General features: G+C 36.8%; 1 protein-coding gene across 7 annotated transcripts in view; it reads left to right on the top strand.

The window, feature by feature from the left end:
• The first annotated feature begins 566 nt into the window (after nucleotides 1-566).
• The window catches only part of STX17 (syntaxin 17), an 80,295-nt gene continuing 55,307 nt past the window's right edge, over nucleotides 567-25,554 (top strand). Inside the window, exons 1-3 of one of the 7 annotated variants that reach the window (XM_074280081.1) lie at nucleotides 567-918; nucleotides 18,153-18,334; nucleotides 21,129-21,194. In XM_074280081.1, the coding sequence (XP_074136182.1) occupies nucleotides 18,212-18,334; nucleotides 21,129-21,194 (189 nt within the window). In that variant the 5' untranslated portion in view covers nucleotides 567-918; nucleotides 18,153-18,211. Of the gene's footprint in view, nucleotides 1,077-1,139; nucleotides 1,269-1,294; nucleotides 1,454-18,152; nucleotides 18,335-21,128; nucleotides 21,195-25,554 lie in introns of those variants that run through there. The other 6 variants (XM_074280087.1, XM_074280086.1, XM_074280080.1 and 3 more) reach the window with 6 other exon arrangements.

Genomic DNA, 25,554 nt, shown 5'->3' with positions numbered 1-25,554 from the left:
TTTAAAAGATTAATGCTAAAAATACTGGTAAATGTAATTAAGAAATATTTAATGAAAGCCCTAGTGGCGGTAATATCCCAAAATGTGCTAACTACAAATTGGCTGTATTAGTTTCATAGTATTTCTAGAATGTTAATATCTGGATGGGTGGGAACACTACATTTCTCCATCTCTGGAATAATTCTTTTTCCTTTGTGGTTAATTTTTTTTTCCTCTGTGGTTATTAGAATAAAGGTGGGGGGGAGAAGATTTCTTAATCCTACGTAAAGGTCGATTAAAAAGTGGAATACTTTTTTTAAAATTGGTGCATTATTTTAATATCACACGTTCAAAAATCAGTAATAATATGTTTACTGGGATTCTTTATTCTCAAGATATCTCCCAGTTTTTTCCGATTTAGCCCCCCCCCCCAAAAAAAAAAAAGTCTTCTGTGGCTTTTTTTCTCTTGGAAACTTTCATGAACTCCAAAAGTTCCTCGAAGTGTCAAAGTCTTGGCAGCTCCAAACTATCCCAAGAAGGGGGGGGGGGGGCTGTTACTTAAACGCCCCGTCTCGGGTGGGCGGGACTAAGGGCACAAACCACAAGTGGCGAGGGTGCGCGGCAGTGTCCGTGGGTGTCCCGGTCCCAGCAGTGAGGACCTCGCATTGCAGGACGCGCAGCTTCAGCTCCCTTGTGGGTCCTACTGGATTTTAATCATCCACACACTTCCAAGTACCAAGGCTCCAAGAGCCCCAGGCCGACTCTCAAGTTTACTTACGTCACTTCGAAAAGGCGGTCAAAGCCCCAGGTCAGAACCGGGGTGTGGCGGCGTCCTCTGGGTCACACTCGCGCACTCGGCGGCGGCCCAGTGGAAAAGAGAGCAAAAACACACCACGCCCGCCCCACCCCCTACCCGGCGGTGAGCTTAAATCGAGAGAGGTGGGTCAGCCCCCGGCGTCCTAGCTCGGGCCGCAGTCTTCCCTCCCCCACGCTGCCACCGCGCCTGCGCTGCCTCGAGCGCAGCTTCTTCCGGCTGGTACGAGGGGGGGGGCGGGACGCGGGGGAGGCCCCAGTCCCAGCCAGCGTCCGAGGGTGAGGTAAGGGGAACGCCGGGAGAGGGGTTGCCTAGGGACCCGCGTGCGCGGGCTGCGGGACGATTAGGAGCGCGCATAGGGGAGGAGCAGGAAGAGATCGGACCCGAGGACTTGGCACAGGCGGGGCAGGGTGGCAAGCACCGGCCGCGTCTACTAGGACCAGCTCCTCCTCTCCCTGGCGGGAACCGGGCTGAAGTAACTAATTTTAGGATTTCGGTTTCAGTCTTGAGGGAACTTTGTAGAACCTTGATAAGGGCACCGGAAATGGCTTTGACATCCCACCCCACCTCTCCTGGGGGCGGGGCGGCTGAGCTTGTGACGTAGTGGAGTGTCCAGAGATAGACATCCTTCCCTTTCCCTGTGACGTAATGGAGTGACAGGTGCGGGGGAATTGTTGGGGGACGAGCATTGGGCGCGTGGGTGGTGACGTCCACGTGCCCTGTCACTAATGAAGTCAATGGAACTGTGAGCGAGGGAAAAGATAAGTGATAGGAGACTATGCGTGTGACCCCTGAGGGAAGACCATGATGTGGTGGCTTCCCAACCTAGGGATGGTTGAAAAAGACACGGGTGGGAAATCACTAAAAATAGCCATGGGAAGTTTGGTAGACTGTATGGGGCAGAAATGTGATGCAGGGCTGTGAGGGTGATGTTAACCCTTGTAAAGGAGAGCAGTGATTCTGTGGGATGCTGATGTATCGAGAGATATCAGGAAAGTCCAGAAAGAGCGCGAAGATTCCCGAGCTAGAGGACTTGGATCTAGATCCCACTCGTGGACACGGCCGTTCCTTCTCGCATCCTCTTTGCCATTCAAAGCCCTATATAAGCTTGAACTTTTTTTTACCTTCTCAGACTTAAACTTGACTATTACTCCCTGATAAGTAACCTTCGATCCAATGAGTGATACTGTCCACTTAGCTGTTGCATTAAGGAGACTTTCCAGTTCTTAACCCCGGGGTTTTCTCTGCCTGCTCATACCTGGAAAACTCTCTCCTAGGCTCTATCTACTGACTCTCCCTGGCTAAGTCCCCAGGAAGGTCTTTTTTTTTTTTTTTTAAACAACCCGTCCCAACCCTTCTTAATTCCAATGCTTGCCCTTTTAAAAATATTTTCTCTGTATCCTGTGTCCAGCTTGCTTTGTATATATGTAAAACATATACAATGTAACATTGTATATGTTACAATACATTGTAACATATATTGCATGTTGTCTGTCCCTTTAGATTGTAAACTCTTTGAGGGCAGGGACTCTCTTCTGCCTCTTTGTATCCCCATTGCTTAGCTCAGAGGCTAGCACATAATAGATACTTAATAAAAGTTGATTGATTGGTATCAGAATTGTGTAATCTAACTACTGTATCTTAGAATTTATAGCAAAAGATTTTTTTGTTAGAGATGATCTAACAACCATTTTCTGTATTCTAAAGTGCCCACAAGTTTTGGGCACTTAGCTTTATTGCATTATGGCTTTCAGGTTTTTTGACTTATCATATTCTTCTAGGAGAACTAATGATGCGATTGTCTGTGCAGCCTGTCTTTAAGATCAATGTGTTTTTCTTGCATAGAGATCATGTGTGAGTTTGAAAAAATAATATTGAATTTTACTTCTCTTCTTCCAGATTGACCATCATTTCATTATATTTATATTCTCAATTATTTGTTCTCTGTTACTTGTTGGAGAGAATCACCTTTCTTGGATTTCAGGTCATAAATTCTGCTATTTATTTTTCTTTAGCATCTGCCTGCAAGATTCTTATTTCTCTCTGAACAATTTGGGAACATCTTGCTTGGTTCCATGATGTCTTGGGAATCCATAAAATACTTGTCAGTTCAATTTCCTTTCTTTTACAATGTTCAGTTAGAGATGTTTGAACTCAGATATTTTAGTGGCCATCTTCCCTTCCATGTTGGATATCTTCCCTGTTGAATTATTAGCTTGTGCTCTAGGTTTTTGACTGAATTTTCTTCTAACGCCCTTGATATTTTTTTTTTCTCCCCACATTCCTCCATCATTTACTCCTTTATGCAGGATAAAGGATCTCTTGGGGACTGTATTTTAAAGCTATTTCAGTCTCCTCCATTGTTGAGAAATTCACTTTTCAATAACTTCAGTCTCTACACTAATTTTTTGGGGGGGACAGAATTGACCCCTGCTGGATGCCAGGCCTCTTTTCTTTGGGCCTGTACTAGCCTGGTTTACATTTTGACATCTGCTTCAGGAACAGCATGTTTGTTTATACCCACTCACCTGCCTCTCCCAAGAGGGTATGGGCAGAGTTGAGGTCTACTGCTATCAGATGATGGGGTAGAGATAGAGGGTATTGACAGACCTGTAGCAGCATCAAGGAAATTGCAGAGTGAAACTCAAGAACATCAGGAGGTAGAAAGGATTTTTGCTGCCCTGCCAGAGCATGGGAGCTAATGGGGTAGAGGGTGCTATATGAGTAAATTGGGGATGAGTAATTAGCCTGTTAATTCATTGGATTGTTACTTTATTAAGTTTCTTAGTATCTTGGTCTGAGGAGCTTTCTATAATTCCTATTTGAAGGGGAGGGAGTTTTGAGATTTCATTAGGACTGGGGGAAAGGTCTAGCCTTTCTTCTTGTTGGTTATATCTGTGTCACACTTTGAAAGAAATATCAAAAATATTTGCATATTAGCTTCATTGTAATAAAAGCCTCCTAAGTGACTATTGAAACAAGCCTCATTTGGATGTATTGGTTCTGATGTTTATTAAAATAACTTGGGTCATTTTAATTTTTTTTGTATATTATTATGATATTTTTACTTAGTGTTTGTAGAAACATATTGAAAAGAAATAGAAAACCATTAGTCTCCTTTTTGGCTGAGATAGGGAACTCTGTATGTGGAACATTGCATAGACTGTTAGATTTCATTGATGTATTCATTTTGCTGAAATGCTTGTTTACTTCTTTATTCTTTGTTACAAGGAATGGCTTGATAGAAGGATAAGGGGAAATCAGAAGTTGGTGAGAGTTAAGCAATTATTATGTGCCAGGCACTATGCTTGTTAGTAAGGATAAGAAGACAAAAAAAGGGGAAAACTCTGTGTTGACAAGAAGCTTATATTATTTTTCAAATGAAGATAATGTGAAAACAAACAATATCAATGTAAAATTTTACTTTAAATAATAGCATGTATTTTAGTCTTTAGCAATATATGTTAAGTGGGAAAGGCAATGATATGAAAATAATGACATCAGTTCTCAATTTGCCCTACCTTCCTTAAGTCCTCATATTTTTATCTGGGACATGCAAAGAAGTATAAGAAAAAAATATCTGTAAAGACATAAGTCTCTGTACCTTAAGTGATTTAGTTTCAAATGTCACCACCTATGTAGCCAAGTAACTTCTTTCTTTCTTTTTTTAACATTTTATTTATTTTAAATATACATTGCTTTATGAGTCATTTTGAGAGAGAAAAATCAGAACAAAACCGGGAAACTGAGAGAGAGAGAGAGAGAGAGAGAGAGAGAGAGAGAGAGAGAGAGAGAGAGAGAGAGAGAGAGAGAGAGAGAGAGAGAGAAAAGCAGAAAAAAAAAGTGAACATAGCATGTGCTGATTTACATTCAATCTCCATAGTTCTTTTTCTGGATACAGATGGCATTTTCTATCCAAAAGTCTATTGGGATTGCCTTGGACAAGTCACTTATTTCTTTAGTAAGTTAGTTTCCTTATCTTTAAGATGGAGAGTAATCCCTATAGTATGTATCTGTCAGCACTATTGGGAAACTAAAAAAAGATAATGGTGCATATAAAACACTTTACAATTCTTAAAATATTGTGTAAATATCAACTTATATATAACTCATATAACTGACCTGACTTTTCCAGGTCCCTTCTTGCCTTTCCTCTGCCTTCCCTTCTAGTGTCTTCCATCTACTTTGTCTATATATTTTATGAACAACAGTTATTTATGTGTTTCCACTATTAAAAGTGAACATCCATATGACAGAGCCTGTGTTTTGCCTTTCTTTCTATCCCCAGCCTACAGAACAATGAATGCCACAAAATAAATGCTTAATAATTGTTCTAGTGACCTTTTTGAATCGTAGCTGTGGGCCAAAAAGAAAAAAAAATGTCTGGATGATTATTTTGAGTCCCTGTCATATAAGGAATTGTGTCAAGGTATAAAAGATCAATTTATTATCCTAAAGAAGAATATTAGATTATAAACCCTTTAAGTACAAGGGATGATATTTTTTTTTCCTTTTTTTTTTTTTTTAAAATTTTTATTTTATTTTATAATTATAACATTTTTTTTGACAGTACATATGCATGGGTAATTTTTTACAACATTATCCCTTGCACTTACTTCTATTCAGATTTTTTCCCTTCCTCCCCCAACCCCCTCCCCCAGATGGCAAGCAGTCTTATATATGTTAAATATATTACAGTATATTCTAGATACAATATATGTGTGTAGAACCGAATTTTTTGTTGCACAGGAAGAATTGGATTCAGAAGGTAAAAATAACAGTTTACATTCATTTCCCAGTGTTCCTTTTCTGGATGTAGCTGGTTCTGTCCATCATTAATCAATTGGAATTGGATTAGCTCTTCTCTATGTTGAAGAAATCCACTTCCATCAGCATACATCCTCGTACAGTATCATTGTTGAAGTGTATAATGATCTTCTGGTTCTGCTCGTTTCACTCAGCATCATTTGATGTAAGTCTCTCCAAGCCTCTCTGTATTTCTCCTGTTGGTCATTTCTTATAGAACAATAATATTCCATAACATTCATATACCAGAGTTTACCCAACCATTCTCCAATTGATGGACATCCATTCATCTTCTAGCTTCTAGCCACTATGAAAAGGGCTGCCACAAACATTTTGGCACATACAGGTCCCTTTCCCTTCTTTAGTAGTTCCTTGGGGTATAAGCCCAGTAGTAGTATGGCTGGGTCAAAGGGTATGCACATTTTGATAACTTTTTGGGCATAATTCCAGATTGCTCTCCAGAATGGTTGGATTCTTTCACAACTCCACCAACAATGCATCAGTGTCCCAGTTTTCCCACAGCCCCTCCAACATTCATCGTTATTTGTTCCTGTCATCTTAGCCAATCTGACAGGTGTGTAATGATACCTCAGAGTTGTCTTAATTTGTATTTCTCTGATCAATAGTGATTTGGAACACTCTTTCATATGAGTGGAAATAGTTTTAATTTCATCATCTGAAAATTGTCTGTTCATATCCTTTGACCATTTATCAATTGGAGAATTGCTTGATTTCTTATAAATTAAAGTCAATTCTCTGTATATTTTGGAGATGAGGCCTTTATCAGAACCTTTAACTGTAAAAATGTTTTCCCAATTTGTTACTTCCCTTCTAATCTTGTTTGCATTAGTTTTGTTTGTGCAGAAACTTTTTAATTTGGTGTAATCAAAATGTTCTATTTTGTGATCAATAATGGTCTCTAGTTCTCCCTTGGACACAAACTCCTTCCTCCTCCACAAGTCTGAGAGGTAAACCATCCCATGTTCCTCCAATTTATTTATGGTTTCGTTCTTTATGCCTAAATCTTGGACCCATTTTGATCTAATCTTAGTATGTGGTGTTAAATGTGGGTCCATGCCTAGTTTCTGCCATACTAATTTCCAGTTTTCCCAGCAGTTTTTGTCAAATAATGAATTCTTATCCCAAAATTTGGGATCTTTGGGTTTGTCAAAGATTAGATTGCTATTTTTATTCACTATCTTGCCCTGTGAACCTAACCTATGCCACTGATCAACTAGTCTATTTCTTAGCCAATACCAAATGGTTTTGGTGACTGTTGCTTTATAATATAGCTTTAAATCAGGTACACTTAGACCACCTTCCTCTGACTTTTTTTTCATTAGTTCCCTTGCAATTCTTGACCTTTTATTCTTCCATATGAATTTTGCTGTTATTTTTCCTAGGTCATTAAAATAGTTTCTTGGGAGTCTGATTGGTATAGCACTAAATAAATAGATTAGTTTGGGGAGTATTGTCATCTTTATTATATTCCCTCGGCCTATCCAAGAACACTAAATGTCTTTCCAATTATTTAAATCTGACTTTATTTTTGTGGCAAGTGTTTTGTAATTTTGCTCATATAATTCCTGACTCTCCTTTGGTAGATATATTCCCAAATATTTTATACTATCGACTGTTATTTTGAATGGAATTTCTCTTTGTATCTCTTGCTGTTGGATTGTGTTGGTAATGTATAAAAATCCTGAGGATTTATGTGGATTTATTTTGTATCCTGCGACTTTGCTAAAATTCTGAATTATTTCTAATAGCTTTTTAGCAGAGTCTTTGGGGTTCTCTAAGTATACCATCATGTCATCTGCGAAAAGTGACAATTTGATTTCTTCATTTCCTACTCTAATTCCTTGGATCTCTTTCTCGGCTCTTATTGCCAAGGCTAGAGTTTCTAGTACTATATTGAATAGTAATGGTGATAGTGGGCAACCTTGTTTCACTCCTGATCTTACAGGGAAAGGTTCTAGTTTATCGCCATTACATATGATGTTTACTGAAGGTTTTAAATATATGCTCCTTATTATTTTAAGGAATAGTCCATTTATTCCTATACTCTCAAGCGTTTTTAGTAGGAATGGATGTTGGATTTTATCAAATGCCTTTTCTGCATCTATTGAGATGATCATATGGTTTTTATTAATTTGATTATTAATATGGTCAATTATACTAATAGTCTTCCTAATATTAAACCAGCCTTGCATTCCTGGTATAAATCCCACTTGGTCATAGTGTATTATCCTGGGGATGATTTTCTGAAGTCTATTTGCTAATATCTTATTTAAGATTTTAGCATCAATATTCATTAAGGAAATTGGTCTATAGTTTTCTTTCTCAGTTTTCGATCTACCTGGTTTAGGTATCAGTACCATGTCTGTGTCATAGAAGGAATTTGGTAGGACTCCTTCAATCCCTATTTTTTCAAATAGTTTACATAGCATTGGAGTTAGTTGTTCTTTAAATGTTTGGTAGAATTCACCTGTAAATCCATCTGGTCCTGGGGACTTTTTCTTAGGAAGTTGGTTAATAGCTTGGTCTATTTCTTTTTCTGAGATGGGACTATTTAGACTACTTACTTCTTCCTCTGTTAATCTGGGCAAGCTATATTTTTGAAGGTATTCTTCCATTTCATTTAAGTTATCGAATTTATCAGCATAAAGTTGAGCAAAGTAGCTCCTGACTATTGTTCTAATTTCCTCTTCATTAGTGGTGAGTTCACCCTTTTCATTTTCAAGACTATCAATTTGCTTTTTCTCTTTCCTTTTTTTAATGAGGTTTACTAAGGGTTTGTCTATTTTGTTGGTTTTTTCATAAAACCAACTCTTAGTTTTATTAATTAATTCAATAGTTTTTTTACTTTCAATTTTATTAATCTCACCTTTTATTTTTTGAATTTCAAGTTTTGTGTTTGGGGGTTTTTAATTTGTTCCTTTTCTAGCAATTTTAGTTGTAAGCCCAATTCGTTGGCCCTCTCTTTCTCTATTTTATGCAAGTAGGCCTGTAGAGATACAAAACTTCCCCTTATTACTGCTTTGGCTGTATCCCACACATTTTGGTATGATGTCTCATTATTGTCATTTTCTTGGGTGAAGTTATTAATTATGTCTATGATTTGCTGTTTTACCCAATCATTCTTTAGTATAAGATTAGTTTCCAATTATTTTTGGTCTATTTTCCCCTGGCTTTTTATTAAATGTTATTTTGATTGCATTATGGTCTGAAAAGGATGCATTTACTATTTCTGCCTTACTGCATTTGATTTTGAGGTTTTTATGCCCTAGTATATGATCAATTTTTGTATAGATTCCATGAACTGCTGAGAAGAAAGTATATTCCTTTCTGTCTCCATTTAGCTTTCGCCAAAGATCTATCATATCAATCTTTTCTAGTATTCTATTTACCTCTTTGACTTCTTTCTTATTTATTTTGTGGTTTGATTTATCTAATTCTGAGAGTGCAAGGTTGAGATCTCCCGCTATTATAGTTTTGCTATCTATTTCCTCTTGCAGCTCTCTTTAATTTCTCTTTTAAGAATTTAGATGCTGCACCACTTGGTGCATACATGTTTAATATTGATACTGCTTCACTATTGATGCTTCCTTTAGCAGGATATAATGCCCTTCCTTATCTCTTTTAATTAGATCAATTTTTGTTTTTGCTTGATCTGAGATGAGGATGGCTACTCCTGCTTTTTTGGTTTTGCCTGAAGCATAATAGATTCTGCTCCACCCTTTTACTTTTAGTTTGAATGTCTCATCCTGTTTCAGGTGTGTTTCCTGTAAACAACATATAGTAGGATTCTGACTTTTAATCCAGTCTGCTAACTGCTTCCTCTTTATGAGGCAGTTTGCCCCATTCACATTTATGGTTAGAAGGACTAATTCTATATTGCTTGCCATCCTATTAACCCCTGCTTATGCTTTTCCCCTTTCCTTCCCTTTTACCCTCCTATCCAGTATTAAACTGGTGAACACCACTTGCTTTTCACAGCCCTCCCTTTTTAGGATCCCTCCCCCACCTTAAAGATCCTTCCCTTATTTTACCCCTTTTCCTCGAAATTACTGTATTCTCTTCCCCTTAGCTTACTCCTTCCCTTTCACTTTTCAATGAAGTGGAAGAAGTTTCACCATAAATCGAATATGTCTATTGATACACGCTATGTTCATCTCCCTCCTTTCTTTCTCTCAGATATAATAGGTTACCTTTGCCTCTTCATGAGATGTAGTACCACCACTTTACACTTTTTTATGATATAATCTCCTTTCCACCACTAGTTTCTAAGACAAATTGTACATATGTTCTTTATATATTTTTTTGACAGAAGTATAGTTCTCAAGATTTCTTTTTACCTTTTTAGAAATCTCTTGAGTTCTGTATTTGAAGATCAAACCTTTTATGTAGGTCTGGTTTTTTCATCAAAAATAGATGGAATTCATTTATTTCGTTAAATGTCCATCTTCTTCCCTGGAAAACGATGCTCATTCTTGCTGGGTAAGTTATTCTTGGCTGCATACCAAGTTCCTTAGCCTTTCGGAATATCATGTTCCAGGCCCTGCGTTCTTTTAATGTGGACGCTGCTAGATCCTGTGTTATCCTTATTGTGGATCATCCATATCTGAATTGTTTTTTTCTAGCAGCTTCCAATATCTTTTCCTTTGTCTGATGGTTCTTGAACTTGGCCACTATATTTCTTGGCGTTTTGATTTTAGGGTCCCTTTCAGTAGGTGATCGATGAATTTTTTCAATGTCTATTTTACCCTCTGTTTCCAAGACGTCTGGGCAGTTCTCTTTGATAATTTCCTCGAAAATGGTGTCCAAGCTCTTTTTTTCCTCCCATTTTTCAGGGAGTCCGATTATTCTCAAATTGTCTCTCCTGGATCTGTTTTCCAGGTCTGTTGTCTTTCTGGTAAGGTACTTGACAGTCTTTTCAATTGTTTCATTTCTCTGGTTTTGCTTGACTCCCTCTTGGTTTCTCCTTGAGTCATTCATTTCCACTTGTTCCAGTCTAATTTTCAATGATGTATTTTCTTCACTCACTTTTTTTATATCTCTTTGTAATTGTCCAATTGAGTTTTTATCTTCTATGGAATTTTTTTCCATTTTATCCATTTTATTTTTTAGAGAGCTGATTTCTTTTTCCAGCTCACTAATCCTGTTTTCCTTGGAGTTGTTTACCTTTTCCAGCTCACTAATCCTGTTTTCCTTGGAGTTGTTTACCTTTTCCAGCTCACTAATCTTGTTTCTCAATGATTTGATTTCCTTATCCACTCTGTCTTTGAATGCATGGGATGACTTCTCCAGGCTCTCTTGCCAAGCTTCCCTTTCCTTTTCCCATGTCTCTTCCAGCTCTCTTGTGAGAGCCTTTTTGATTTCCTCTATGAGGTTCTTTTGTATTGAGGAGCAGCTTATATCCCTCCCAGGGGATTCCTCTGAGGACAGTCTGTTCCTAGTCTCCTCAGCATTTGAAGTCTGCTCCTTCTCCACACAGAAGCTGTCAATGGTTAGAGCCCTTTTTAATTTTGTGTTCATTTTGTCAGAGCAGGAATCAAAGAAAACAAACTGACAAGAGAAACAATTGGTCTGTTTTGCGGGGGATGGGGCTGGATAGTATTAATGGGCTTCCTCTACAGACTGGGGGTAGGGCAGCAGAGAGGCACTAACAGAACAGCGATGACTGTACTGAGTCTGCGCTCTGAGGCTCCGAGAACGCACCGAGTCAGTCCAGGTGGGGGTTGGGGGTGGCCGGGCTCTGAGAGACGCTGGCTTTCCGGGGTTTTAATCTTCACCTCCGGTGTTTACACCCTCTCCACCGCTCCTGGCTTGCTGCCAAGACGGAGCATCCACACTGGGGCAAAAGCCCTTTCACAGAAACGGCAGAGATCACACCCCTCCCCCTCAGGTCTGAGCTCTGTGAGCTGCCTGTCTTGCTCTGGCTGTCTGCCCTCAGTCTGTGCCCAGTCTGATTTATCCTCCCCCAAGCAAACACAGACCTTTTCTGGCGACTTTCAAGGATGTCTTCTCTTGGTGATAATTTGTGGATTTCTTTCTGGGTGAAGCATTAAGTCAGAGGCTTGTCATGAAGTAAGTTCTGAGAGAAAACGAGGAGCTCAAGCAACTGTCTGCCTCCACGCCGCCATCTTGGCCGGAAGTCTCAAGGGATCATATTTTGTGTTTCTTGTCTGCCTTTCACATGAGCAGTAAATTTAGAGTCTAGACTCTAAAGAAAGAAAAGAAAAATGTAATATGTAAAAAGTACACCAAAAACTACATAGGCAGTTATAAACTTGGAGAATTTTTGTTTAAAAAAGCACAACAATGAATGGCTCAGATTTATACTCAGAATTTATTTTCCTATAAAAACACAAATTATATACCAGTCCAATATATATCTGTTTAGTCCATAATATATTTGATGTACATTATGGGTATGCCTCCACATAAAGTTGGTGAAATCAAAGCCTTATAATACAATTAAAACATTTTTTTTATTATAGTTTTTTACTTACAAGATATATGCATGGGTAATTTTTCAGCATTGACCCTTGCAAAACCTTCTGTTCCAACTTTTCCCCTCCTTCCCCCCACCCCCTCTCCTAAATGGGAGGTGGACCAATATATGTTAAATATGTTAAAAGTATATGTTAAATGCAATATATGCATACATATCCATACAGTTATTTTGCTGCACAAGAAAAATCGGACTTAGAAATAAGGTAAACATAACCTAAGAAGGAAATAAAAAAATGCAAGGAGACAAAAACAGAGGGAGTGGAAATTCTATGTTGTTGTTCATACTTATTTCCCATAGTTCTTTAGCTGTGTGTAGCTGGTTCTCTTCAATACTGAACAAATGGAACTGATTTGGTTAATGTCATTGTTGAAGAGAGCCATGTGCACCAGAATTAATCATCATATAGTATTGTTGTTGAAGTATATCATAATCGCCTGGTCCTGCTCATTTCACTCAGCATCAGTTCATGTGAGTCTCTCCAGGCCTTTCTGAAATCATCCTGCTGGTCATTCCTACAGAACAATAGTATTCCATGACATTTATATACCACAACTTATTCAGCCATTCTCCAATTGATGGGCATCCATTCAATTTCCAGTTTCTAGTCACTACAAAAAGAAGCCTCATAATATATTAAAAAAAAACAACCCAAAAAACAAAAACCCAAAAAAAACCTTAAGCAGTTTGAACCCTATGACTAATGGAGAGTAATAATATAGTTAATTACAAAATGATTGCTAGACAAAGTGAGAACAGTATTTTTTTGCCCTGTTAAAGCAGTAGCACAGAGAAGGATGCATGAATGTTATTTAGGTGCCCTCCAACTACAGGTAAGAAATCTGGCAGAAGGGTGGGATTTGAAGGGAAAAGGACTTTGTATTGCCAGTTGAGGCAGTGGATACAGCACCAGACCTAGAGTCAGAAATACTTGAATTCAAATCCAACTTCAGATATGTACTAACTGTATGACCCTGGGCAAGTCACTTAACCCAGTTTGCCTCAGTTTCCTCATCTGTAAAATGAGCTGGAGAAGGAAATAGCAAATCATTCTGGTATATTTGCTAAGAAAACCTCAAATGGGGTCATAAAGACTTTAATCTGACTGAAACAACTGAATAATGATGAAGTTAGTCTTTTCACTTATTTTAAGTTGGTACAAATTTTCATTAGTCAAGAATGTGTTTCCCATGTATGATGTTGATAGGAAGCTAACTGCCCACTGCACTTTTGTTTTATTAAAAGTGCTAGGATAGAATGACTTAAGAATGTAGGTGAAACTTCTTAATTAGATGAGAGGTACTCTTGAACTTGACCAACATTATTTCTATCGAAAAATACATTCAAAAAATCAGTTTGGTCCATTAGGAGCACCTGTCTCACCATTTCAGTGCAATCACTGTCTGATCCAGTTCTCATTTCCCTTATATTTTGGGCAGGAGAGTTTAGGAGAATAGTTAAAGGAATTGTGTTATATAAAAGTAATGGAATATTATTGAGCTATAAGAAATAACAAGAGATAGAGTTAAAATATACTCATTAGAAGAATAATGAGAAAGCTAGTTTGAACTATAGAATTGCATATAGGAGAGTAATATGAAAGAAGCTAAAGAAAATAACTTGAGGCCAAGTAGTGCAAGATTTTAAACTGCCAAACAGGAACTGAATTTACCCCTAGAGGTAATGATGTAATATAGCAGTGATTTTGAGGTTCCCTGATTTTAGGGAGGGGCTTCTGTTCTAACAATAAGTCAGTAAATTTTAAATCTTCTGGTTTTAGAGGGTGTCTTAGAGACTTTCCACACTCCCAATCTAAGAACCAACAATCTGTCTGATTCTGAATAGACAACTCCTCAATTCATTGCTGACTGATAATTTTCTTAGTAATAATCAAATTCTGGAGACCATTCCTCAATTCATTGCTGACTGATAATCTGATCAGTGATAACCAGATTCCAGAGACTAACGTCTGGACCATAGAATTAGCATATCAGTGACAGAAAGCTGGATAAAGTGGTCTCCTCTCTAGACTTTGCTAATTTCTTTTGGAACTTAGCCCATTTGTAATGGCGTTACAATTACAATAAAACTTTGCCCCTTGATAGGAAATGGGTTCAAGCCTTCAAATTCTTTTGAGAAACCTTGAGACACCAGTCTGTGACCCCAAAATTTTGGCATCTCCTTTTCTAATCTCAATTGTAGCAGGGCAGTGATATGGTCAAATCTGTGCTACAGGAATATCACATTGACAGTTTTGTGGTTAATTATCAAGTAGAAACCTTTCTTTTTAAAAGGCTGATAGTACAAAGAGTGAAATAGGATGAAAGCTAGAGGGATTATCAGGGTCAAGTGAAAGGTTTTTATGAGATGTGAGGTAATCTCATAGAATAAGAAAGTTTGGCATTGGAAAGAAATCTTAGACATCATTTAGTCCAAACCTTCATTTTACATATCAAGAATCAGAGACCTATAGTTGTAAAGTGATAGGTTCAAGGCTGCACAGGGAGTCAGCAGCTACACCAGGATGCAAATCTAGTACTTTTCTAATAATACTGTGTATGTCTTAAAGAAAAAGGGATGAGCCATCAAAGAAATATTAAAGAGAAAGAAGGAATAAATGGGAGAACAAGGGATCAGATTGAAAAGAATGATTTTAGAACCAGAAGACCTCAGTTCAAATCCCATCATTACTACTTCATTACCTGTCACCTTGAGTAAGGGATTTCACCTCTACTAGATACCAGTTTTCTTTTTAATTAAATGAGGTGTTTCAATTCCCACATCCCAAGATCCCTTCCAATTCTAAATCCTATGACTTTAACTTTCAGAAAAAGATGGAAATTAGGCAGTTAGCCCTTACAAAAAGATTAATAATTATTTTGTAACTAAACATAAATATGGGGGTTCATTGCAGCTTTAGTGGGGAATATGATAAGGAAACATTTAAAGATTAATGAATGAATTTCCCAGCAGCAGTAAAACCCTAGTGATATTAGACAACATGAATTTTTGGGATAAGACTGTATTCTGTTTCCTTAATGAGGCTGTAAACAGCAGGCTTAAACTTCTCTTATGTTCTCCCATAGCAATTAGCACAGTGATTGTTTAGATAGACATTGTAATAGTAACTCTTTTTTGATTCTTATACTTTCTGTTTTTCAAGCAGAAACTTGATGTCTTAGCACTTTCTTGATGACTATATATGTTTTCCAAACAGGAATTTGACTTACAGTCTTAGGATTCATTTTTATGTGCAAAACATGGTGGTCCTCCACTAAAGTCCTTCAGTGCTTTATTGAGGTATAGAAAGGACTCTGGATCCTCAAAGTCAATTCTGAAACAGCATGTGCTATAGCATATTTTGCTAGGCTGCAAAGTGTATCCCCCATGATGGATTTCCTGACTTTAGAAGAGTAGATTATCTCAATTCATTGAGTCTTACAGCTTTAGAATTAGAAAGAACCTTGGAGGTCTTCTAAGTACAAAGTTTCCTAAATTGTGGCTTGTGGCCCTAAAAGGGGAGGTCATATAAACTGAATGTAGAGGTTGCAAAATAATCATTTATTATCAGTAAATGTTTTATTTGTATACCTATTTCATAAATCTTTATACCCCTGGATTGCATAAAAAATTTCTTAGGTGAAAAGGGAGGTGGGAAGTGAAGGAAGCTTAAGAAGCCCTCTTCTAGGGTAATTGGTACTTAAGAATCCATTCTACAGCATATGAACTTGTAGGCATCTGTTCTTTAATTTAAGATTGGGAGGGAAGGAGAAATCATAACTTATTGAGCGAAATAATTCCACTTTTGGATAGTTCTAATTGTTAGAAATTTTTTTTTTTCTTATATCAAACTGAAATTTCTATCCATTGGTCTCTAGGGCTAAGTAAAACAAATCAAATTTCTTTTCTGCATGCAGCCAGTTATCTAGAGAAACAGGGGGAGAAGAAGTTATTTAATAAACTTAGCACCCATGTCTTCCCATATTTTACCACTCCATGTTCCAAATCTGCCGAGTTTGGAATCATCTAGATGTTAGATAAGAAACTAGTGGGAAGGTAAAACCCCTGCCTAGATACAGTTTTTAAAATAGAGATTCATCATTAGTCCAGCTATAGGATGACAAGATTTTCAACCAATTAAATTAAATTAAATTAAAATTGGACAGAAAGATGGCTTTGAGTCAGAAAAACCAGAGTTCAAGTCTTGCCTGAGATCTCTATGATCCCTTTCAGCTTTAAATCTATGATCCTAATTATCAAAGAGGTCAAGGAGAATGAAGATTGAGAAAAAGCCATTGGATTGGTTATTTTGTTTTGTTTTTTGGCAATTAAAAGACCACTGATAACTTTGGAGAGGGAAAAAAAAAATTAATGAAATAATGCAGTCAGAAGCCATAAAAGGCAAAAGAGATGTAAAGCAATAGTTATTATCAGTAGAAGGATTAAGTGAGTGTGTCTTTGTTTATTTTTCAGAATAGAGTAGTCATAGGCATGTTTGTAGAAAGTAGCAAAGAAGCTGGTAGATAGAGGGATTGAAAATAAGTGAAAGTATGGGGATGAGAGAGGGAGACAGTCTGTTAGAGGAGAAAGGATAGAATGGAATCTCTTTTGCAGGCAGAGAGGTTGGTAAAGGAGGAGATAATTGCAGATATGAGATGAGGAAGATGGAGAAAAGAGAGTTCATGGCAAATGGCTTCATTTTTTTTTTCTGTAAGATATAAGACAAGGTTCTCAGCTGACAAGTTGGGAACCGGGAGATATTGGAGATTTGATAGAGATGAAAAGGTTTGTAAGAGTGGAGCTAGTGGATTATTAAGGGATATTATAGTAGTATTGCTTAACAGCATGAAGGGCTCAGGGGAGCTTGTATAACATTAATTTGTAGTGAAGCAGATCATAATAATCTAGTTGCATGATTTTTCCCACCTTGTTCAACACCACTTGTAAAAATGAAGATGGTGAATGATAGGAGAGATCCAATGCTCAGGTTTCAATAGAAGAGAATAATATAGATTTGAACTGTCTAGATGAGGAAAAAAGGAAAGACTGGCTAATGTAAGAGTCATGACTGGGGAAAAAACTTAGGGATCAAGGGATTGGAGGTGATAGTGTGTGTAAAGATAGAGTTTGATAAGGGAAGGCAGAAAGAGAGGTGAAAAGACAATAGATTATAATCAATAAAGAGATTTTTAGAATTCTTGATCATGTAGGTGATGCATTTGTGGGCCATGGTAAAATCCTGCTGGGTTTTTTTTTGTTTTTTTTTTTTTTCCCCTCCTTGAGGCTGGGGGTTAAGTGACTTGCCCAGGGTCACACAGCTAGGAAGTGTTAAGTGTCTGAGACCAGATTTGAACTCGGGTCCTCCTGAATTCAAGGCTGGTGCTCCATCCACTGCGCCACCTAGCTGCCCCCCATGGTAAAATCAAGGATATAACCTTTGAATGTGACTAGAATAGAGGAAAAGATGAAGAGAATTGAATAGTTTGAGGAACCAAGTGGTTAACATGTATGTAGTAATTAATAAACACTGTTTCATGAATGAATAATAACATTTGTTTAGTAGCATTAAATGTTAGTTTTTATACATTTACATACCATTTAGAGAAGAGTACAACTTTGTATAATAAAGCTTAGAAAAGTTCATGTTTGTAAATCCAAGTGAAATGTTAGTGAATGTTAATGCAAGTAGGTGTATTGTAGATGAATAGAAGAACCACAAAATTGTTACAGAGGTCTTAATAGGAATTTTATTTTTGGAAACTTTTAGCTACTTCTAAGTTCTAAAGTATTTTTTCAACAAATAGTTACATAATTATGTTATATTATTAGAAATTGTTAGAAAGTAAAAGTTTCTTTTCTGTTTAGTTTAAAATACAGTCCTTCAGAAATGTTAAAAGTGAATTTTTCACTTTTAGTTTTACTTACATTAAGTATTACATTTTTAGTAAATGCTTTATAATTTGTTTAGAGCATTTAAAGAAAATTAAGTCATGGAAGTTGCTTAGAAAATGTGCTTAAATAAATACTTATTTTTAGGTTTTTCTACATCAGTGGAGAAAGCAATTTGGGCAAGTGGTCACCACCTTCACTTTACGATGTCTGAAGATGAAGAAAGAGTGAAATTGCGCCGTGTTGAACCAGCTATCCAGAAATTCATTAAAGTGGTAATCCCAACGGACCTGGAAAGGTTGAGAAAACATCAGATAAATATTGAGAAGGTGAGCCCCTTCATTTTCTGTCATGAGGAAACAGTTACATAGGTCCACTTTTATTTATTGTGGATTTTAACTAAATTTGAAATATTAGATGAGATGGTTTGCTAAAACACCTGGTTCCTGTTGACTTAACAATGGGCTTTATTTTCTCTATTGGTTTTTCTGCTCTGCAAATATGTCACTCATAGAGTATTTCTTTAGGAAAGCATATAAGGACATAGGCTACAGATTTTTTTATTAGTCCATATTGATTTATTAGACTATTAGTAATTAAAATACAGAACCTATTCAAACATAATATTTATACATTTTCTTATACTACAGTATAAGGAACAATTACTCTGTTCTCTGAATTCAGCTCTTGGCTAAATTTTTTCTGTATCTCAGTTTTTAGACTTGAAAATATTGAAAATATATTGAAAATATAAAAATATTGAAAATATATAAACTTGAAAATATAATAGCAACCTGTTGTTTGTTTTTTCAGATAAGATGATGAATATAATTGTGTGTGTATGTGTGTACACCCACTCACATCAATCCAATCCTGATCTCTCAAGTCATCAGGGTTTTCTCCATTCTCTTGAAATGCTTTGTATTTATTCTGTGTATTATTTTTCCCATATTTGTTTGTGTATGTGTTACATTCTTCCTACTCAGGGATATATAGGATGTTTTGTTTTTTGTCTTTGTATCCCCAGGACCTGTCATAGTTCATGGCATATAGTAGATAATACATAAATTTAATTGTTCATGAATAATAAATTGATGTTCAGTGTCCCAAAAGGATCTCTTAACTTTATCATTTCACTGTGAAATAACATTTTAGAGGAGAAAAAAGAGGTCTAAGACATATTGCTCAGAGATCAGTTTGGAAATAGAGGGAAATAATTGATAGTAGTGACAAAATGAAGAAAGGAGAACTGGCAATAGAAGTAATGTCATAGAGTTCAAACTGGCTAGAGAGTGCGGTAGATAAAGGGCTTCATTATTGGAGGTGAAATTGGAGGTTGGACATTATACTGGCTGGGGGTAAGTGGATGAGCCAGAAGGAAACTTGGGCTTGAAATGGAGGATGAGATCTTGAGAGAGAAATCTGAAAAAAAGTGATGCCGTTAGGCCCCTTTCAGACCAAGCAAAGATCCCTAAAATTCTTGCTGCATGTAGTCTACCACAATATCCTGTAAAAGAAGGAAAGAAACAAAACAAATTCTGTACAAACAGATTGCCTTGTCTCTCCAAATATTTCTGTTCCATTACACCTTGATTTGGCTTTCTGACTTGGGTCTAATATCCATAGCTTATATTGATTTCTCCTGTTCCTGAGCTCTACCATCTTGCCTTATCCTTGCTCTTTGACCTTGGACTCAGGAGCCTGTATTTGTGAGTATATCCCAGTACACCCACTGTGTCTCTGGCAGTGCTGTGGTTGCCTAGCCATATTTTTGTCTCTTTCCCTGTTATTTTGGCTTAAAATCAGTTGTTTCCTTAAGAGAAGATTCTCTTTTCCATCTTTTTCCTCATTTTCCTCACCCAACCTCCCAGTTGTTTGCTAATTGATCCTGTATATGCCACAGGTTAATTCTTCATGTTTTGGAGACATTTGCTGAGTAATGACAAATTAGCAAAAGTCCTGAATTACTCAGGAAGTCTTTTTCTGGCAGTGAGGGAGAGGAACCTCTGCTGCTTCAGAGGAAGGAATGAAAAGAGGTTCTTTTTGGGAAATGTGATTGGAAAGGATACTAGATTTAAGACATAGCTCTAGGGAAAGAAACCTCAAAAGATGTTTGTGACATCTCTTTCCCCTTATATTTAATGCTAATGTCAGAAAGACTGTTGTAAAACTTATTTATTCACAGCAGAATCATACCTTGCCTCTGACTGGCATTCAGATATAAACATTTATTAAGTGCTCACTTAGTACAATACTGGGCATTGTGTTAAGCACTGGAGATTAAAAAATACAAATGTATAAGATAGTCCCAGTATGTAAGGAGCTGGTGGTCTGTTGGAGGGAATGGCATATAAATAGCTATGTACAAAAAAAGCTAAATACTGGATAAATTGAAAATAACCAACAGAGAAAAAGTAAGGAAGTCAGGTGGGATTGAGAAAGATTTCATTAAGGACAATTACACTTTACTATGAGCACCTTTTTGTTTTCTCATTTGCAAAATTAGGGTGTTGGGTTACCAGTGGTCCTCAAACTTTTTAAATAGGGGGCCAGTTCATTGTCCCTCAGACTGTTGGAGGGCCAGACTATAGTAAAAACAAAAATTTACACTCTGTCTCTGCCCCTAAGCCTATTTGCCATAACTTGGTGGGCCACATAAACGTCCTCAGCAGGCCACATCTGGCCTATGGGCCATAGTTTAAGAACCCCTGGGTTAGAGGATTCTTAGGTCTCTTTTAGTTCTGAATTTCTGATCTTGCCATCTAAGTAAGCTACTCTGCCCTGTCCCCCTTAAAGCTCTCATAGATCTCAAACAAGGAAGGAATTATGGCCTAGAGCTGCAATTTCCTTCTCTACTACTAGAGAAAAGTATACTGTCCTGTGAGTACTATAAGTAATTGTAACATATTGGGGAAATAGCTCATTTTGCTTCTGGTACAGGGTAGAGGACCTCGGGCCCAACCATAGTTGTCTTATAACAAAGGTTTAAAGCCATACCCTTCATCTTAAAGAAGAAAACTTTTGAAAATTTCAGAACTTGAAGGAATTTGAGTCAAATTATTCACTTCCTAAAGATGAAAGATTGCATAATTTGTTTGTTTTGTTTTTTTTCCCTTTATATAGTATCAACGATGCAGACTTTGGGATAGGTTACATGCAGAACATATCCATGCAGGACGTACAGTTCAGGTAAGGCTGTTAAATGGTGTATTATTCAGTCTGAAAAACAACAACAACAACAAAAAACCACATTCATTTTTGGTAGGGTAGTTATTAGAATTGTATACATTTTCTATCATTCTATCATTTAAAAGCTTTATGAAACATTGCCTCTATCATTGTAATGCCACGGAAACTGAGGAAAGATAGAGATTAGAGAGTATTTAATATTTTATTTGAAAGGGAGAGGTTTACTGGGACCAAATGGATCCATGATTTGGTCCTAGGGCTGAATGAGACTATCATTTCCAAGAATTCAGCAAACAATGTGAGTTCTCAATGACATATATACACGTGGCTCAGATACAGGAGGTAGACAAAGCTAGGAGCGGAGTCAGGGTGCTGAGAGTGGGAACAAACTCTGGCAGGATTGGGGGAGGTGCCTGACATTCTGGGATTGGGAGAGGCATTCTAATAAGTAGGAAAGGGCTGGGGTCATGATGGTCTAAGATAGAAGGTCTTTTATCCTTATCAAATATTCTGATGATTACAGGATTGACCAGAACAATTAGGAACTGAGGCAGGATAATTTAGGGAAACTGAGTCAGGATAATAAAAGAGAACTGTGACACAACATCATAAGGTTGAAAATAAGGCTAAATCCCCTAAATTGTGCTGTTAGTAATCCAAAACAAGAAGTAGTTTCAGCTGTTACTTCATAGGCAAATAAAAAGGATCATTTTAGGGTATTGCCTTCATTTGTTGTCACATTATTTATATGCATAGAAGAAAAAGTTATTTATGAAGCTAGTCGTTTGGTCAAAGTTCTTTTTCACAAAGTCTGATTTATAAAATAGATAACTGTATTATGCCAATTATTAGCAAAAGACTTCTTTTGTCATAGAACTGTTCAGAACATGTTATTAATATGGCTTAAAATTTTGAAAAGCATTGATTTCTTAAAAACCTAATTCATCAGATGATCCTTATAAAGGTCTTGGTACAATTTTTATATTTTTTGTTTTATGAGACTTTCATTAGAAAACATCTAAAATAATATATGTTTCTGAATATAAATACCAATTTATAATCTACGTTGTTGGTCAGGGCTGTTTTTTTAACCCAAATGTTGGAAGAGACTAAACAGAGTTCCCTCTAAAGCTTCCTCAGCAAATATTCATTTAGTTTTCACTGGAAGAAACTTAGCCTGCTTCCCCAGGAATTCTGTTCCACTTCTAGATTGCTTTAATATTAAGAAGTTTTCCCTTCAACTACTATTTTTTGCTCCTACTTTTGCTCCCTGAGGTTAAGGAAAATTAATTTTTTAACTTGATTTTTTGCAAGCTTTTTTTTTTCTTCTTTCTCCTCTAGAAAAAAGGAAAAAAAAAAAAAAAACCTTAGTAACAAATATGTGTATTTAAGCCAAACAAATACCAGATTAACTATGGCCAGAATTATATCTCAAAGAATGAAATTTTTAAAATAAATTTTTGTTGATATCTTTTTTTTTAGCCATCTAAATTTCCCTTTCCATTCCATCCCTCTCTTCTCCCAGAAAGCTATTCCTTATAACAAGTAATTTAAAAGAAAAAAAAAAGACAGGAAAAAAAAAGAAATCCATAAAATTAAGTAATACATTAAAAAACCTGACAATTTCTAGGCAGTATTCTACACATATCTTCTTCACAAAGGAGTAGAGGGAAATGTTTTCTCATATCTCTTTGAAGTCAAACTTATTCTTTGTAATTTTGCAATGTGCATTTTCAGTTATCTTCTAGTGGTTCTCGTTTTCACGTTGTTGAGGCAGCAAGAATAGAGAGTGGTACTTGGAGGGAGGAAAACCAGTGTATGAATCCTATCTTAATCACTTATTAGGTTATGACCCTGGGTGAGCCACCTAATCTCTTTGTGATTGTTTCATTATCTGTAAAATAGGTATAATAATAGCACAATAACCTCCTAGGTTGTTGTCAGTTAACAAATATAAAAGATTTTGCAAACTTCAAAGGGCTACGCAAATGTTAGCCATTTATTTATTATTGTAGTAGTCCTTGTGTATATTATTTTCTTGATTCTGCCAATTAAAGTGAATTTAATCTCTCTTCCACATACTTAAGGACAACTGACACATCTAAGGTAATAGTCTTTTCTTTACTAGGCTAAGCATACACATTTTGTGCAAGTAAACCTTTTTTGACACATTCTTATCTTTTCTTTTCTTTTTTTAAACTTTTTTCTGAGGCTGGGGTTAAGTGACTTGCCCAGGGTCACACAGCTAGGAAGTGTTAAGTGTCTGAGATGAGATTTGAACTCGGGTCCTCCTGAATTCAAGGCTGGTGCTCTATCCACTGCGCCATCTAACTGCCCCATGTGCCACCTAGCTGCCCCTACACATTCTAATCACTCCACCACAGATGTATACAAAGACATTAATCACCCTAGATTGATCTGTCATTCACAAGTGTTCTGCCGCCATGTTTATGAACTCTTAAATTTTCTTAATCACTCTCCCTCTCTCTCTCTCTGCCTTGCAATCCCAAAGCTTCCTATCCTTACTATGATTTCTCATCCTTTAGTTCTTTTCCAGGCCAGCACCTCCTACATTGGATATAACACATCGTGATCCCTTAGTGAGCCATAGTTCAACATTGTTCTCTTGAATCCCTTATCTTCTCACCAGTCTTATCTTGCCAAGCCTCACCTTGCATTGCTCCTACTGTACACTGCCTTCTTTCCCATTCATGTGCTACTGAACAAAACTTGAGATAATCATGAAAAATTGTTATAGGCTCTATTATAAATTGGCTTACATAATTACAAATGGGCCATTCATTATTCTACACACCCCAGTGCCTTTTCCAAACTTTTTCCATAATTACTTAAAGCTTCCATGGCTCACCTTTTCCTCCTAACTTCTTAGCTGTGAATATTACCTCACGTTTCACTGAAAAATTTGAGGCCATTCTACAAGCATCTCTATTATTCCCTCTTCCTCATCTCACATTATTCAATTTTCCACCATCTTTTTTCTTTACCCCTCTCACATAAAGAAGTGGTCCTTCATAAATAATCCCATTCTGTCCCATCTTCTTTTTCAGACTGCTTCTTTGATCCTCTCACTAATCTTTAGTCTCCCTTTATTCACTAGTTTCTTTTCTACTTTCTACAAATATGCTTATATCTCCTTTCTTAAAAAACCCTCATGTGATCCTTCCATCTCTACTAACCATCATCCTCTTTTTTTTTTTCAGCTGATCTTGAAGGTTCATCTACAATCAGTGCTTCCATCTCCTTTACCAAAACTAATGAGTATTTTCTCAACTTTCAACTTTCTAGACTTTACTGTAGCTTTTGATCCTGTTGAACACCCTTTTCTTCTTGATACTTTCTTTTAGTTTCATCATTTCTCCTCCTTTATTGTTCAGATATCCCAAGTGTCAATCTAATATCTCTTCTCCAACAGTTCCTGCCTACAAGGGGTTTACATTGCAATTATCATTCAATTAAGCAAAAACAAATTTTACTGTTTATTGTTTGAGGTGCTGTCCTAACTAGTCCATGTTCTGGGCACACAAAGGCAAAAGTGAAACTCACTTGTAAAAGAAATTTTGAAGGAACAAGGAGAGAGAATAAATACATATAGATAGAACTTTTTTTTAATGTCTCCTTTTCTATTTTTTTTTTTTAATTGAGGCTTTTTATTTTCTTTCTTTTTCTTTTTTTTCCTGAGGCTGGAGTTAAGTGACTTGTCCAGGGTCACACAGCTAGGAAGTGTTAAAGTGTCTGAGACCAGATTTGAACTCTGGTCCTCTTGAATTCAAGGCTGGTGCTCTATCCACTGCGCCACCTAGCTGCCCCCGGCTTTTTATTTTCAAAATGTATTTATGGATAGTTTTCAACATTTGCCCCTGCAAAACCTTGTATTCCAAAATTTTTCTCTCCCTTCTCCTTCCCCTTCCCCCCTCTCCTAAGACAGCAAGTAACCCAATATATGTTAATATTATGTCTTCTATACATATTTCCACAAATATTGTGTTGTATAAGAAAAATCAGATCTAAGAGGAAAAAAAAATGAGAAAACACAAAATGCAAGCAAACAACAAAAAGAGCAAAAAATACTATGTTGAAATCCACATTCAGTTCCCACAGTCCTCTCTCTAGTTGCAGATGATGATAAGACTTGGAACTGGCCTGAATCATCTCATTGATTGAGCCACATCCATCAGAATTGACATGATACTTTCTTATGTCTTTTTTTATAACATTATGTTCTCCTGGTTCTTTTCCTATCTACCTGACCTTCAGTTTCCTTTGCTGGATCTTCATCCCCTAACTAAAGGTGTTCCCCAAGTGTCTAATCTAGCACCCTCTTTTCTTTGTATACTACATC

Source organism: Sminthopsis crassicaudata, chromosome 1 (genome assembly GCF_048593235.1).
Source record: "Sminthopsis crassicaudata isolate SCR6 chromosome 1, ASM4859323v1, whole genome shotgun sequence".
In the NCBI taxonomy this organism is placed as follows: domain Eukaryota; kingdom Metazoa; phylum Chordata; class Mammalia; order Dasyuromorphia; family Dasyuridae; genus Sminthopsis; species Sminthopsis crassicaudata.
The sequence above is the reverse complement of the archived record's forward strand: the minus strand, read 5'-3'. Positions and strand labels throughout refer to the sequence as shown.